This window comes from Rhincodon typus, chromosome 5, assembly GCF_021869965.1.
Source record: "Rhincodon typus isolate 14 chromosome 5, sRhiTyp1.1, whole genome shotgun sequence".
Classification (NCBI taxonomy): domain Eukaryota; kingdom Metazoa; phylum Chordata; class Chondrichthyes; order Orectolobiformes; family Rhincodontidae; genus Rhincodon; species Rhincodon typus.
In genome coordinates, this window is record NC_063336.1 from 43,726,546 (window position 1) to 43,740,332 (window position 13,787).

General features: G+C 39.8%; 1 protein-coding gene across 1 annotated transcript in view; it reads left to right on the forward strand.

The window, feature by feature from the left end:
• Window positions 1-11,787, forward strand: part of faxcb (failed axon connections homolog, metaxin like GST domain containing b) — a 61,166-nt gene extending 49,379 nt beyond the window's left edge. Inside the window, exon 6 of the mRNA XM_020527851.2 lies at window positions 10,817-11,787. Within this exon, the coding sequence (XP_020383440.2) occupies window positions 10,817-11,115 (299 nt within the window). The 3' untranslated portion in view covers window positions 11,116-11,787. The remainder of the gene's footprint in view (window positions 1-10,816) is intronic.
• Window positions 11,788-13,787: the final 2,000 nt, after the last annotated feature.

Consider the following 13,787-nt stretch of genomic DNA (forward strand, 5'->3'; position numbering starts at 1 on the left):
TGCTGCTTGGCCTGCTGTGTTCATCCAGCCCTGCACCTTGTTGTCTCATGTCATGACGGGACCTGGAGTGTGGGGTGGGTAATAGACATGGTAGGAGGTGTTCATCCTCTAAAATGGTTAAACCTGATGTTGAGACCTGAAGGTTGTAATGTCTCCAAGTGGAAGATGAGGTGTTGTTCTTCCATCTTGCGTTGAGCCTCGCTAGAGCACTGCAGCAGGCCTGAGATAGAAACCTAAACTCCAATGGATGTAAGGTTTCTTCATAAGATTATTCCTTCATTGAGGAATGAGTCAAGTGAACTTTCTCTATATGGCTTCTCTGTGATTATATCTTCCATCAAGTAAAGGGACCAAAGCTATACACAGTACTCTCCATGTCATCTCACAAAAAGCCTACAGATCTGTAGTAGAAACTTCCAGCTGATTCCATTTCCCCTTGCAATATGCACTAACATTTCAATTGCCTTCCTAATCAATTGCTTTATGTGCAAACTAGCTGTTTATAACTCACATACCAGGATATGCAAGTTCTTCTGTATCAGAGTTTAATGAACAATGTCAGTGGTGGGATTGGGTGAATTTGTCCCAAATTCCCTGGAAAATTCAATCATAGAGGCAACCAGTGAGATAAAATGTGACTCTGCTTGTGTAGGCGCAAAATACTTGAGGAGTTGCTCTTCCAGTCACAGGTTGGTTCTCTCCTCTGATTGGGCCTGATAGGCTCACGACTGAATCTATCAGAAGTAAAGACAGGAGAACTAGGATGTGATTGGAGAAGCAGTGAGTGACATTATAAGTAAGTAAGCCTGGAAGACTTTTGCTAGGGTTCATGGGGCTAGGGCTGCTGGGGCTAAGTGTGCGACAGCCGGAGGAGTATGGGTTCAAAGGAAGGTACAAAGTGAAGAGAGTGATGCTGCAACGGTTTGGCGAGAAGGAGATTGCAAAGTGTTGGGGGAGAGAAAGAGAATCTGCAAGGGGATCAATAGGGAAGGTGGCTGCAAGAATCGAGGGGGAGACTGCAAATGAGTGGGAGAGAGGGATACTGCAGCGGGGAGAGAGAGACTGCAAGGTGGGGTGTGCTTAAACTCCATTGAACTCCATCTGCAAATTTTTTGCCAACATATTGGTCATGACTATATACCAAGTCTGTGAACCAAGAATTTGAATACAAATGCATCATTGTAATCTTTTTCACTTTAAAAGTAATCATCAGCAAAGCTTTATGCTTTAAACAAGATTAAAGGTTAGCTTATTAGACAAGTATTGATGAAAGTTACTTAAGTAGAAAGTGGTAAAATTTTCATTTGGTAGAAAACCCACCCCATTTCATGGATGTGGGCATCACTGTGAAGGTGAATATTTATGGCCTATCCCTAATTGTCTTTGAATTGAGTAGTTTGATGGGATATGGCAGTGGATTTCTTCCCTAAAGAACATTCATGAACCAGACGGGTACTTATGAGATTGATAGCTTCCTGGTCATTATTACTCAGGCAAACTTTCAATTTCAGATTTTTAAATTCGATTTAATTTCCACCAGTTATGATAGAATTTGAACCAGATCATTTCTTCCGACCCACTGGATATTGAGCATGTGATGTTAGAACTGCATTTCCGTCAATTCCATCCCCTACGCAAATAATTATTATCCAAAGTACAGACATAATGATCTAAAGTAAGGGTAAAAATAATGGTTGCAAGTGCAGGTCACTTGAAGGTGTTCTTTCTAAAGTGAATGTGTTGAAACCAAGTCCGATTCGGCAGATTATTTCTGTAGTTGAACAGTTGGAAATTACTCTCTGGTATACACAGTCTGGAGAATAGGTCTGGGAGTCAGTGAAGGCTCCATTATTTAACTTTTATGGAACTGCAGGGTGGAGCTTTTTGTAGCCTGATTCAGTACAGCAGTCCTTTGGCTGGATTTTCTCTTCGATTTTGATGCCTTCCTCTGTCTGCCTGTTGAGAAGCAGTTTCTGTTTCAAGATGTCTCTTATGCTGTTCAGATGTTCCTCCTCTCATGTCCTCAGCCATATTTTATCAGAACCAGTTTAAAAAATCTCCAAACGCTAGTCATTAGTTATAAATCATTGTCCACAAAGCAAAGTCAGTTATGCCCAAATTCCTTGTGTTGTCCCTCTGTCTGTGTTCAACACTACAGAAAGATTGAGTCTTCATACCATTTGAAGGTTTGATGGACAGTCTTGGAATTTTTGAATAGATTAATGATCCTTTATGATTGACAATAGTATAGTATAATCTGATCATCTACCTTGACTGCAGTTAAATCCAGAAGAGAAACTTTGTAGGTTTTTTGGGGAGATATTTTGTTTGATTCCTTGTGTTCATTTTGAAAAATAGATTAGTTTTCTTTACAAAATATAAGCACACATTTGTGATACATTTTAATTGTCTTTCTCACTTTAAAGGATCTTTTCTGCCTCATGACTGCTTGCTTTTTTACTTACCTTGGAGTTTTCGGCAAATTTAACTACCATATACAATCATACATTACCGAAGAGGCACTTTGGCCCAAGGAGTGTGTATCACCAAAATTACAACATTGCCTACAGTAGTCCCATTTTCCTACACTAGGCCCATAACCTTGATGTCATGACACCATAAATTCAGTTTCATTCAAGTCTTCCAAATAACTTATGCACATTACAAACTGGTTGTTTTAAGGAGATTGTACAATTCTTTACATTTTTAAATAAATAATTTTTGCTTCATAAAAATGCCTCAGAAGATACAGAAACTGCATGGCAAGGATCGTAGTGACGAGGAAACCAAATCTAAAAAATAGTCACACTAAATAGCAGAAATATGACTTTGGGCCCTGTTGTGTCTGATATCATTGGTGTAAATTTAAAGCCTTTTCAGCAGTGATATAAATTCAGGAAATTTGCTTTTGCATGGGAAAACAGTGTGATTGTAAGCTGCTGAAGATTCTCATAGCAGTTTCATGGAATCACTGTAAAGGACAGGGTAGTGAAGAAGGCATTTGGTATGCTTGCTTTTATTGGTCAGTGCTTTGAGTATAGGAGTTGGGATGTCATGTTGCAGCTGTTCAGGACATTGGTGAGGCCACTTTTAGAATACTGCATTCAATTCTGGTCTCCCTGCTACGGGAAAGATGTTGTAAAACTTGAAAGGGATCAGGAAAAGATTTACAAGAACATTGCCAGGGTTGGAGGGCCTGATCTACAGGGAGAGGTTGAATAGGCTGGGTTATTTTCCCTGGAGTGCCTGAGGCTGAGGGGGACCTTTTACAGAGGTTTATAAAATCATGAGGGGCATAGATAGGATGAATAGCCAAGGGTCTCTTCCCCAGAGTAGAGGAGTCCAAAACTAGAGGGCATAGGTTTAGGGTGAGAGGGGAAAGATATAAAAGGGACCTGAGGGATAACTTTTCCCACAGAGGATGGTCTGTGTATGAAATGAACTGCCATAGGAAGTGGTGGAGGCTGGTACAATTACAATTAAAAGTCTTCTGGATGGGTATATGAATAGGAAGGGTTTAGAGGGGTTTGGGTTAAATGCTGGAAAATGGGAATAGATTAATTTAGGATATCTGGTTGGCATGGATGAGTTGGACTGAAAGGTCTGTTTTCCTTCTGTATATCTCTATGACTCTCTGACTCTAAGGATCAGGGAAATTCTGACATACTCTAAAAATGAGCATAGATCATTTGCATCCAGATTTCCTCAATCTTTTGCATTGAAAATCAGCTGGACTTTGATCACGGGCTTCAGTTAAAATTTGTGAGAAATTCCAACGCATTAATGTTGAAAGTGGAGCCTTTGGTATTTTGAAAAGAAAGTGACCTCAAGTGGTAATGGTAAGTCATAGCAAGCAATATCTATATCATGAAATTCTCAGTGTGGCTATAAGGTGGCGCTCTGGTCAAAATATCTTAGCTCTTTAAACCACTGGAGCAAAAGCATTCTTAGTCATGTCCTTTTTGTAAACTGACTGACAGTGCTAATCTATTATTTACAAAGATCACTATTAAAAAATAGTTGAAGTTGATCCAAACAGTGTCAAACAAAAGAAATATATTAGTAGCAATCATAAGGTGTACAGACACATCCATTTAATGTATTTTATAAATGATTTGATTTATAATGTGCATTATTAAGATTATTTTATGTATTTTTAAGGTAGTACTTTAATTCCAACATCAGTATGCAACCGGATAATTCTCACAGAAAGAAAGGATATAATTGTGACGAAAGCAAGAATGCAACGTGAGGATGTTTGTCCCTTCCTTCCTCTTATTTTACAAAACAGATATTCCCCTTCCCCCACCATGTTTCCCTACACCCCTCTATGGCCATATTGATCCTGGTCCCAAATCTCTTTGATGAGCTCTGTCTTGCCCAGATGGTATCCCGGGCCTACTGGTGCCATTTTCTCCACTGCTCCTGTTGATTGATTGGAACTGTCAGAGGCAAGATTTCCTCTCTTTAGAGTAGAAGTTCCACCTCAATCCAATTAAAGGCCTGAAGGTAATTATGTGCCTGTGGGTTGTGCCCAGGTCTATCCCTGACCTTTGGCCATAATGGGCAGGGTCTGCTATTTCCTGTCAATATAAGGTCAATCAGCTGGAATATTGCTTTCAAACCATTTTAGGAAGGATGTGAAGGCATTAGAGAGATAAAAGAAAGTATGTGATTTTTGCCTTGAGCACAGTATTTTACCTGATGCTGCAATGCCTATGTTATCCACTGTAATGAAAGAAACTGGGCATGCGTAATATGGTATTGAAGAATCTATGAGACACTTATTACAGCTAACTATTATTGTACAAACATTACATTTGCAGGGATATCAAAGTGTCGGGGCTAATAGGTGGTTATGTGTTTAAAAGAGCAGTGTACTTTTAATAGCATGTCATGTTTCAAATGGTCTGAGTTAAGATGGAGTCTGAAATCTTTATACCTACAGGTCACATGCTCTGATGTAGTAATAATGTCATGAGTATGTTGCTTCAAGGTAACTGACCATGAGTCACAATACAACAGAAGTGATTCATGAGAATGGTTCCAGGAATGGGGAGTGAGAGTTATGAAGCTAGATTGGAGAGTTCTCTGTGCAAAAAAGAAAGTTGAAATCAGATTTGTTAGACATATTCAAAATTGAGTGGTCTGGACAGAGTAGATGGAAATGAAGTATTCCCACTGGTGAAACAAAAGGGGACAGATTTAAAAGAATTGATAAACAATGCAAAGCCTGCATAAGGAAAGGTCAGCTTCAATTAAGATAGTCATCAAGACCCTGGCTGTTGGAGTGCACTGGAAATCAAGTGCCTTACTAAAAGTGTAACTGTTAACTAGACATAAGGTTTTCACCAGTCTTCTTAATAGACTCAAAAATAGCATGTTAACACATTTTACAAGCATCTAGTCATCAACTAAGCTGTTATGTTAAATAAAGTATATCCCCCTTAAACCCAAACACACTTGCCCATTGCTACACAGATAGGATGACCCATACCCCACCATGAGGCCACATGAAAAGGATAGATTGAGGCAACCGTCGTCAGTTTCTTGTTGATGAGTTCACGTTGCTGTTGGTTGCGGAATGGCGAAAATCTTCAGACCAGATTTCAGATTCAGATGCAAAACAGCCCTCATATTTAAAACGTTACCAAGTGTTTTCTCCCAAAACTACATCACTGATTTAGAGTGCTGCACGTCTGTACAAACGTCTCCAGCACCTGACCACAGCTTTTAGATGTGTGCTGGATAAAAATCATCCATCAGCCCTGTTCAGAGTTGGTTGATAAGTGATCCATTAGAGATTTTCAGGTCTGTTTGCTCTTCAATTAAAGCAATAAAACTCTATCCTGGAGGAAAGTACAGAGAAATTTTACAAGGCTGTATTAGGGATGAAAGACTTTAGTCAGAATAGAGAGAGAAGATTATTCTCTTTAGAGCAGGGAGGTTATGAGAAGATCTAACAGAGATATTCAATATTAATGTGTTGAACAGATCAAAGCTCATGCACTAACTTTAGCATCACATCTAGCTTGGCAGCAGTCAAATTTTGTCGGGTAGTTTTCGTCATCCAGTTTGCCTTCACCTGGATGTGCCTTGCCTGTTCCCCTCAATACAGCCTTTAAGAGGCTAACAGATGCTTAGAAAGAAGCAAGAGATGACACAGAGCCACAACAGCCCATTGCCTTCTCTGTTCATTAGAGAGAAAATTACTTCTGTAAAGCTTAAGGGTGGCCACTCCGCATGTGGAGTAACAAGAGGAAGCAGGCCTGCGCAGTCTTCCATCATGGATTAAACCAGGCGTTGGCTTTTGTCCAGCCAACAGAAGGAAAAACATCTATTGAAAAGGCATCTTTCACAATCTCACCATGCTCTAAACCACTTTACAGCTGAACAAATGCTGTTGAAATGCATACATGATTGTAATGTGAGGAACATTTTTAAAAAAAAATCATTCATGGGATGAGGGCATCACAGGCTAGTCCAACACTTATTGCCCATCTCTAATTGCCCAGAGGGGAGTTTAAAAGTCAACCACATCGCTGTGGGTCTGGCGTCACATAGACCAGACCAGGTAAGGATAGCAGTTTCCTTCCCATTGGCGAACAAGTTCAGTTTTTACAACAATCAACAATGGTCATCATTTGATTCTTAATTCCAGATTTTATTTTAATTGAATTCAAATTCCACCATCTGCTGCAGCAGGATTCAAACCCAGGTTCCTAGAACATTACCTTTAGATTAATAGTCTAGCAATAATGCCACTAGGCCAGTGCATCTCCATCACATAGGATACAGTTGAAGAACAGATACTGACACCTGGAAAACTCTTTAAATATGCCATAGTCCTTTTATTCGCAAAGGCAAGTGAGGCCTTGGTTTAATGTCTCATCTGAAAAACTGCACCTCAAACAGTATAGCATTTTCTCAGTGATGGACTGAAATGCCAGATTAGATTATGTGCTCAAGAAGTGAAGCTTGAACCCACTGTAAGACTTGATCCAAGAGGCAGAGATTAACAAAAGATAGGTCATGATCACAAGTGATTTATAGCACTTTATTTATGAAGTAACACTTGCGATACGTTACACAAGTTAAATAGATAGAAGAAACATGCAACTCATACATCAGGTGATAATAGTTTATTGTTCCCTGATTGATTGAATGTATGAATGAAGCAGAGTGATGCTGCACTCTGTTGCTAGTGGATAATTCTGCTGTTGACTGTCTTGAAGTTAACCAGGGTATTAGGCTGAAGCTAGCATAAATCTACCTCGGGACATTCTGTTGACCTCACTTGGTTTGTTTACATTTGGGAAATACAATTCCATTTTATCAGACTGAGGAATGTCTTGCATTAGGGCCTCTGCTGGAGTCTCGTCTTCACCAAAGGTAAAATGCCTGTGATGCCCAGTGTCTGTCTGCTCAGGTAAGTAAGTACAGAATCTTTCATGATAAGGAGATGAGAGAGAGAACTAGCTATTTCTATAACATACAATTAATTTCTTAAGATTTTTAAGCTAATGGGACAACTATTTCTACACCACTGCCATCAGACATGAGGTTGAGAGTAATATTAGAAACCAAGGCTGGACATCTGAAATTATTGTCATCTATTCCAAAGTTTGAAAATTTTAGCTCACCAGTTTTTTTTACATATGGTAACCCACCTATATTATCTGCAAGTGATGACCTCGCTTTATGGGCCACTGGATTATGACAGATATCTCACCTGCACATCACTCGAGCTGCTTGGGGGCTGTGTGAAGGAAGTGCTTTTAAATGGTTTGGATTAACTCATCTTGCAAACTCAAGAGCGTTCATCCTCCTTGCTCAGTATGTGTGAGGATTCGCTGGCATTCCACTGACACCATTTAATTAGCTCATGGCTTTTCAAGGACAAAACAAGATGAGATCCACTCAGAGGGGTTATAGTTTCTAATTGATTGTACAATGGACTGTAGCTCATTGTAAAACCTGTCCAATTTTCATCCCATTGAAGTCAGTGCCAATTCAGTGTGTCCTGAAATGGGCTGTGTCACAATTATTCCCAGTATGTGGCACGTGTAATATGTTCATAAGATAAGGATAAACCTTACGTAGCAGCTTTCATCATTCAGATTTATTGATACAAAGTTGTTGTTTTTTAATTGATCAGAAAATTCTGGCAAATGACTAGAAGTGATTTTTATCATATATTCATAAGCCATCACAGTTCGAGGACCATAGAGGGCTCCTCATGCATTGGAGAGAGGTGACTGGTGGTGGTCATTTTAACCTGAGAGTCAACATGTCTCTCACGAGGGACAAGGTTGAAAAGATGAGACCTTCATGGTAACCTCAGCCGGTGTAGGAACTCCATTGCAAACAAACCATCCAGTCAACTGACTCCCTCAATATAGAGGTAACCAGGGTTTCTGACATAATCTGAGCCTGGATCTTGAGAATGTCTGGAAATAGTCATTATTTCTAGTCTGGTGAAATTTTTCGAGCCAACAGGGATTTTCACCATACACCATAAGACCACAAGATATAGGAATAGAATGAGGTGATTCACCCTGTCGTGTCTACTCCACTATTTGATCATGGCTGATATGTTTCTCAATCTGATGCTACTGCTTTCTCTCCATAACCTTTGAACCCCTTACTAATCAAGAATCTGTCTTTGTCTTAAATATGTTCAATAACCTGGCCTCCACAGCTTTGTGGGGCGACGAGTTCCACAGATTAACTGTCCTCTAGCTGAAAAAAAGTCCTCCTCATCTCAATTCTAAAGGGTTGCCCTTTCTCTTTGAGGCTCTGCCCTCAGGCCTTAGTCTCATAGTGGAAACAGCTTCTCCATGTCCAGTCTATCCAGGCATCTGAGTGTTCTCTAAGTTTCAGTGAGATCCCTCATCATCCTTCTAAACTCCAAGTACAGACCCAGAGTTCTCAACTGTTTCTCATATGATAAGCCCACAAAATTGGATATTGATTGGATTGATTCGGAGTTCATGAAAATAGAACCAGTGCTCTCGTCTAGGTCAAAATTTACTTACATAGAACTTTACAGCACAGGAACGGGCCCTTTGGCCCATGATATTGTGCCAAACATGATGCCAAATGAAACTAATCTCTTCTGCCTGCCCTTAGTCCATATCCCTGCATTCCTTGCATATTTGTGTCCTTATCTAAAAGTCCCTTGTTGTATCTGCCTCACCATCACCCCTGGCAGTGCATTCCAGACTCCTAACTCTCTCTGTAAAAGATCTGCCCCTCACATCTCCTTTGAACTTGCCCCCTCTAACCTTAAATACGTGCCCCCTAGTATTTAGACATTTCAACTCTGGGGAAAATTATTCTGACCGTTGACCCTATCTATGCATCTCATAATTTTATCGACTTCTTTCAAGTCTGCCCTCAGCCTCTGCCGTTCAAGACAAAACAACCTGCGTTTTTCTAGCCTCACTTTATAGCTGTTTCCCTCTAATCCAGGTAGCATCCTGGTAAACCTCTTCTGCATCCTCTCCAAAGCCTCCATGACCTTCCTGTAATGTGGCAACCAGAATTGAACACAATATTCTAAGTGTGGCCTAATAAAAATCTTATAGAGCTGCAACATAACATCCTGACTCTTGTACTCAATTCCCTGACCAATAAAGGCAAGCATGCCATATGCCTTTACTACCCTAACTACTTGCGTGGCCACTTGCAGGGTGCTGTGGACTTGAATCCCAAGGTCCCTCTGTACATCAATGCTTTTCAGTGTTCTGCCATTAACTGTATATCTTTCCTCAACATTTGATCTCCTAAAATGCAACACCCCACGCTTACCCGGATTAAACTCCATCTGTCATTTTTCCGTTCATATCTGCAACTGATCTATATCCCGCTGTATCCTTTGACAACCTTCTACACTATCCACAACTCCACCGATCTTTGTATAATCTGCAAATTTACTAACCCACCCATTTACATTTTTATCCAAGTCATTATATATATCACAAACAGCAGAGGTCCCAGTATGGATTCCTGCGGAACACCACTAATCACGGATCTCCAGCCTGAAAAACACCCTTCTACCACTACGCTCTCTCTTCTATGGCCAAGCCAATTCTGAATCCAAGTGGCCAAGTCACCATGGATCCCAAGCATCTTAATCTTCTGGATGAGTCTAGCATGAGGGACCTTGTTGAAAGCCTTACTAAAATCCATGTAAAAAACACCCACTGCTCTACCCTCATCGATCACCTTTGTCACCTCAAAATTCAATCAAATTAGTAAGACATGACCTGCACTGCACAAAGCATGCTGACTATCTCTAATTAGGCCATGCTTTTCCAAATGCATGTAAATCCTATCCCTAAGAATTCTCTCCAGTAGCTTCCCAACCACTGATGTAGATTTCCTGCTTTATTCCTGGTTCCCTTTTTGAAAAGAGGAGCAACATTAGCTACTTGCCAGGCCTCTGGGACCTCTCCAGTGGCTGGTGAGGATACAAATATCTTGATCAAGACCCCAGCAATCTCCTCTCTCACCTCTCTAAATAACCTGGGATGGATACCATCGGGCCTTGGGAACTTGTCCACCCTAATGCTCTTTAGGAGATCCAACACCAGTTTTTCTGATCTGAAAATGCCCTAGAACATTAGCATGCTCCACATAAACCTCACTATCCTCCCTATCCTTTTCCTGGGTGACTACTTGTTGCCATACTTGGAGATCAAGTTATTCTAGAAAACCTAATATTGAAATTCTTTTGAGAAGTTGTTCTGAAACACAGCATACTCAAAGATGCAGGGTAATTGTATGTCATCTTTCTGATTTTTTTTTTCAGATGAGCTGGTTAACCTTGCCATGTACTGTGAGAGGATTAAAAGGAAGTTCTGGCCTGAATGGATTGAAGAGAGTGATGATGCTTCATATGACAATGAAGATATGTCTAGTGAAGACAGTTTGACTCCCACACCACTACAAGACTTCAGCTTGTACTCTCGCACAGAAACTTTTGATGAAGAAGTAACTGAGAACAGTGTTTCCTATTCCCAGACTCCGGACACTGATTATACAGGCCATTCACTTTTTGATTCAGATGTTGAGATGGAAGAGTATGCAGACAATGAGTTGGGCAAATAAATAAATGTGAAAATATCTTCTAGGTTGAAGGAAAGTACATTATTGCAGATTTTGCACCTTACACAGTTAGTCCTGAGATCACTAGGAATCTGTCAGTACAGGTATTGTTATTTGGACCAATGTGATAATATTGCCATGCCAGTTAGAATCACAGAGAAAGGCCTTTACACTTCTATCAAATGTGTAGTAATTAACTGAACAATATACTTAAATAAAGCTAATAGAACAGAACATTTAGTCATAATAGTCACTGTACAGTATGTAACACTGCAATTCTTTATAGCTATCCTACAAGAACATGCTCCTCTCCTTCATTAATTTGAGACAATTCAAAAATTGCATACATCTAAACATACTGTGATATCTATGGAAATCAAGGTCTGTCATAGTATAAATAAGGCCTTCATTGCAAGGCGCATGGATGACTCTATCATGTTTTACAATGTGCAGACTGTTACGTTGTAATATAAAGTTGAAAGTAAATTGCTTTCATTAGAACATGCTATGTAAATGCCAATTCAATGAGAGAAATTTTTAAGTGTGCATGGAAAGCAACTGTGTACTTTAATGAAATTCACACGTACCTGTTAGGTTCAATTATAAATGGATTGAACAATATTATGTAGCAGTTTTCTGGGATTTTATATATTAAACCATGTTGCATTTATAGAATCTTTCTGTGTGTGGAGTGAAAATTATTTTCAACAAAGTACTCTGTAACATACATATTTGCCTGTATGGTTTTCCTTGTTATGTTATTTCTCTGGCACAGGACTTGGAAGAAGCATTCTCTTTGAATATAACTACTCAGATTGTTGGGAGCAGTAAATATGTATGTATTCTGCAATGTTAACTCTGCTGTAAATGGCACTAATTCTTAATTCCATGGGTGAGAAAATTCAAACCAAATTGACTCAGATTAATAAGATATTTACAGCATAAAAGGAGGGCATTCAGTCCATAAGTTCCAGACTGGTCAATAAGATCTGATTCTATTTTTCAGCTTTTGGCCCATAGCACAGGAGATTATGGCAATGCAAATAAATATCTAAATACTGCTTAACTATTACAAGAGTTCCTAACTCAACCACACTTTCAGATGGTAAATTCTAGACATCTACCACCATCCAGGTGAAAGAAAATTATCAACTGTCTCTTAACCTTCTAACTTTTGCATTAAATCTATGTCCCGAGTTACTGACCTCTGTACTAATAGAAAATGTGTTTTCTGATCTACCCTATCTATGTGCCTAGTAATCTTATACACATCTATCAGTTCTTCTCTCACCTTTGATGCCTCATGGGAAACAAACAGTCTATCCAATCTGAGATACCAAGGTGTAGAGCTGGATGAACACAACAGGCCAAGCAGCATCAGAGGAGCAGGAAAGCTGATGTTTCGGGTCTAGACACTTCTTCAGAAAAGCTTACTATCCAATCTTACTTCATACCATGGACCCTCCAGACTAGGCACTATCATGGTAAATCTCCTCTGCCCTTACTTTACTGTAATTACATCCTTCCTATATTGTGGTCTAATCAGTGTTTTTATAAAACTTCCAGCATAACCCCTTTGCTCTTGTATTCCATGCCTAAGCTAATAAAGGCCAGTATCCTCTATGCCTGCTTAACCACCTTATCTACCATCCCTGCTCCCTTCAGGGATCCGTGAATGTGCACACCAAAGAGATCTGATCGTCAGCACTTTCCAGGGTCCTATCATTCACAGTGTGACCCTTTGCCTTGTTAGTCTTCTCCAAGTGCATTACTTCAGATTCTTCCATTTTGAATTCCAGTTCCCAATGGTCCACCTGGCTGGTCAGTCATTTATGATCCACCTGATTTGTCATGCTATGGCTACCATCCTCATTATTTACCACCCTACCAATTTTTGTGACATCTTCAAACATCTTGATGATACCCTCTAAATCCAAATCATTACTGTGTACCACAAACAGGAAGGCATCCAGTACCAAACCCTACAGAACTGCGCTGGAAACAGACTTCCAGTCATTATCATCTCAGCCAATTTCCAATCCGACGTGCAATTTTTCCAAGGATCCCATCGGCTCTTACTTTCTTGACCAGTCTGCCATGAGTGACTTTATCAAAAGCTTTGCTAAAATCCATGGAAACCAAATCAAATACTTTACCATAATTTACTCTTAGGGGTTATTGTCTCAAAAAAATTGATCAAATTCGTCAGACATGACTTTTCCTTAATAAATCCATGCTATCCATGATAAATCTATATCTCTCCAAATGTGGAAATATTTGTTCCTCAGAATGTCTTCTCATAACTTACTGAGCACCAAGCCTAGACTGACTGGCCTGCAATTTCCTGGTCTATTCTTTTCTCCTTTTTGAAATTACGAGACAACTTTAGCCTCCTCCAGTCCTCTGGTTCCTCAGCTGTGGCCAGAGAGGGTTTGAAATTTACTGCCATCTACTGGATATCTACTGGATATCTCCTCCTATGCCTGGGACACATCTTATCCAGTTCTGCAGGCTTAATCACTTTTAAGGCTGCTAAACTCACTAGGACCATGTTTCTCTCTTTCTCTCTCTCTCAATTAATTCAGCTGGCTAAAGGAAAAATAAACTTGCATTAATGCAATGCCTTTCATGCCCTCTGGATGTCCCAAAATACTTTTTTTTTAAGTACTTATAAA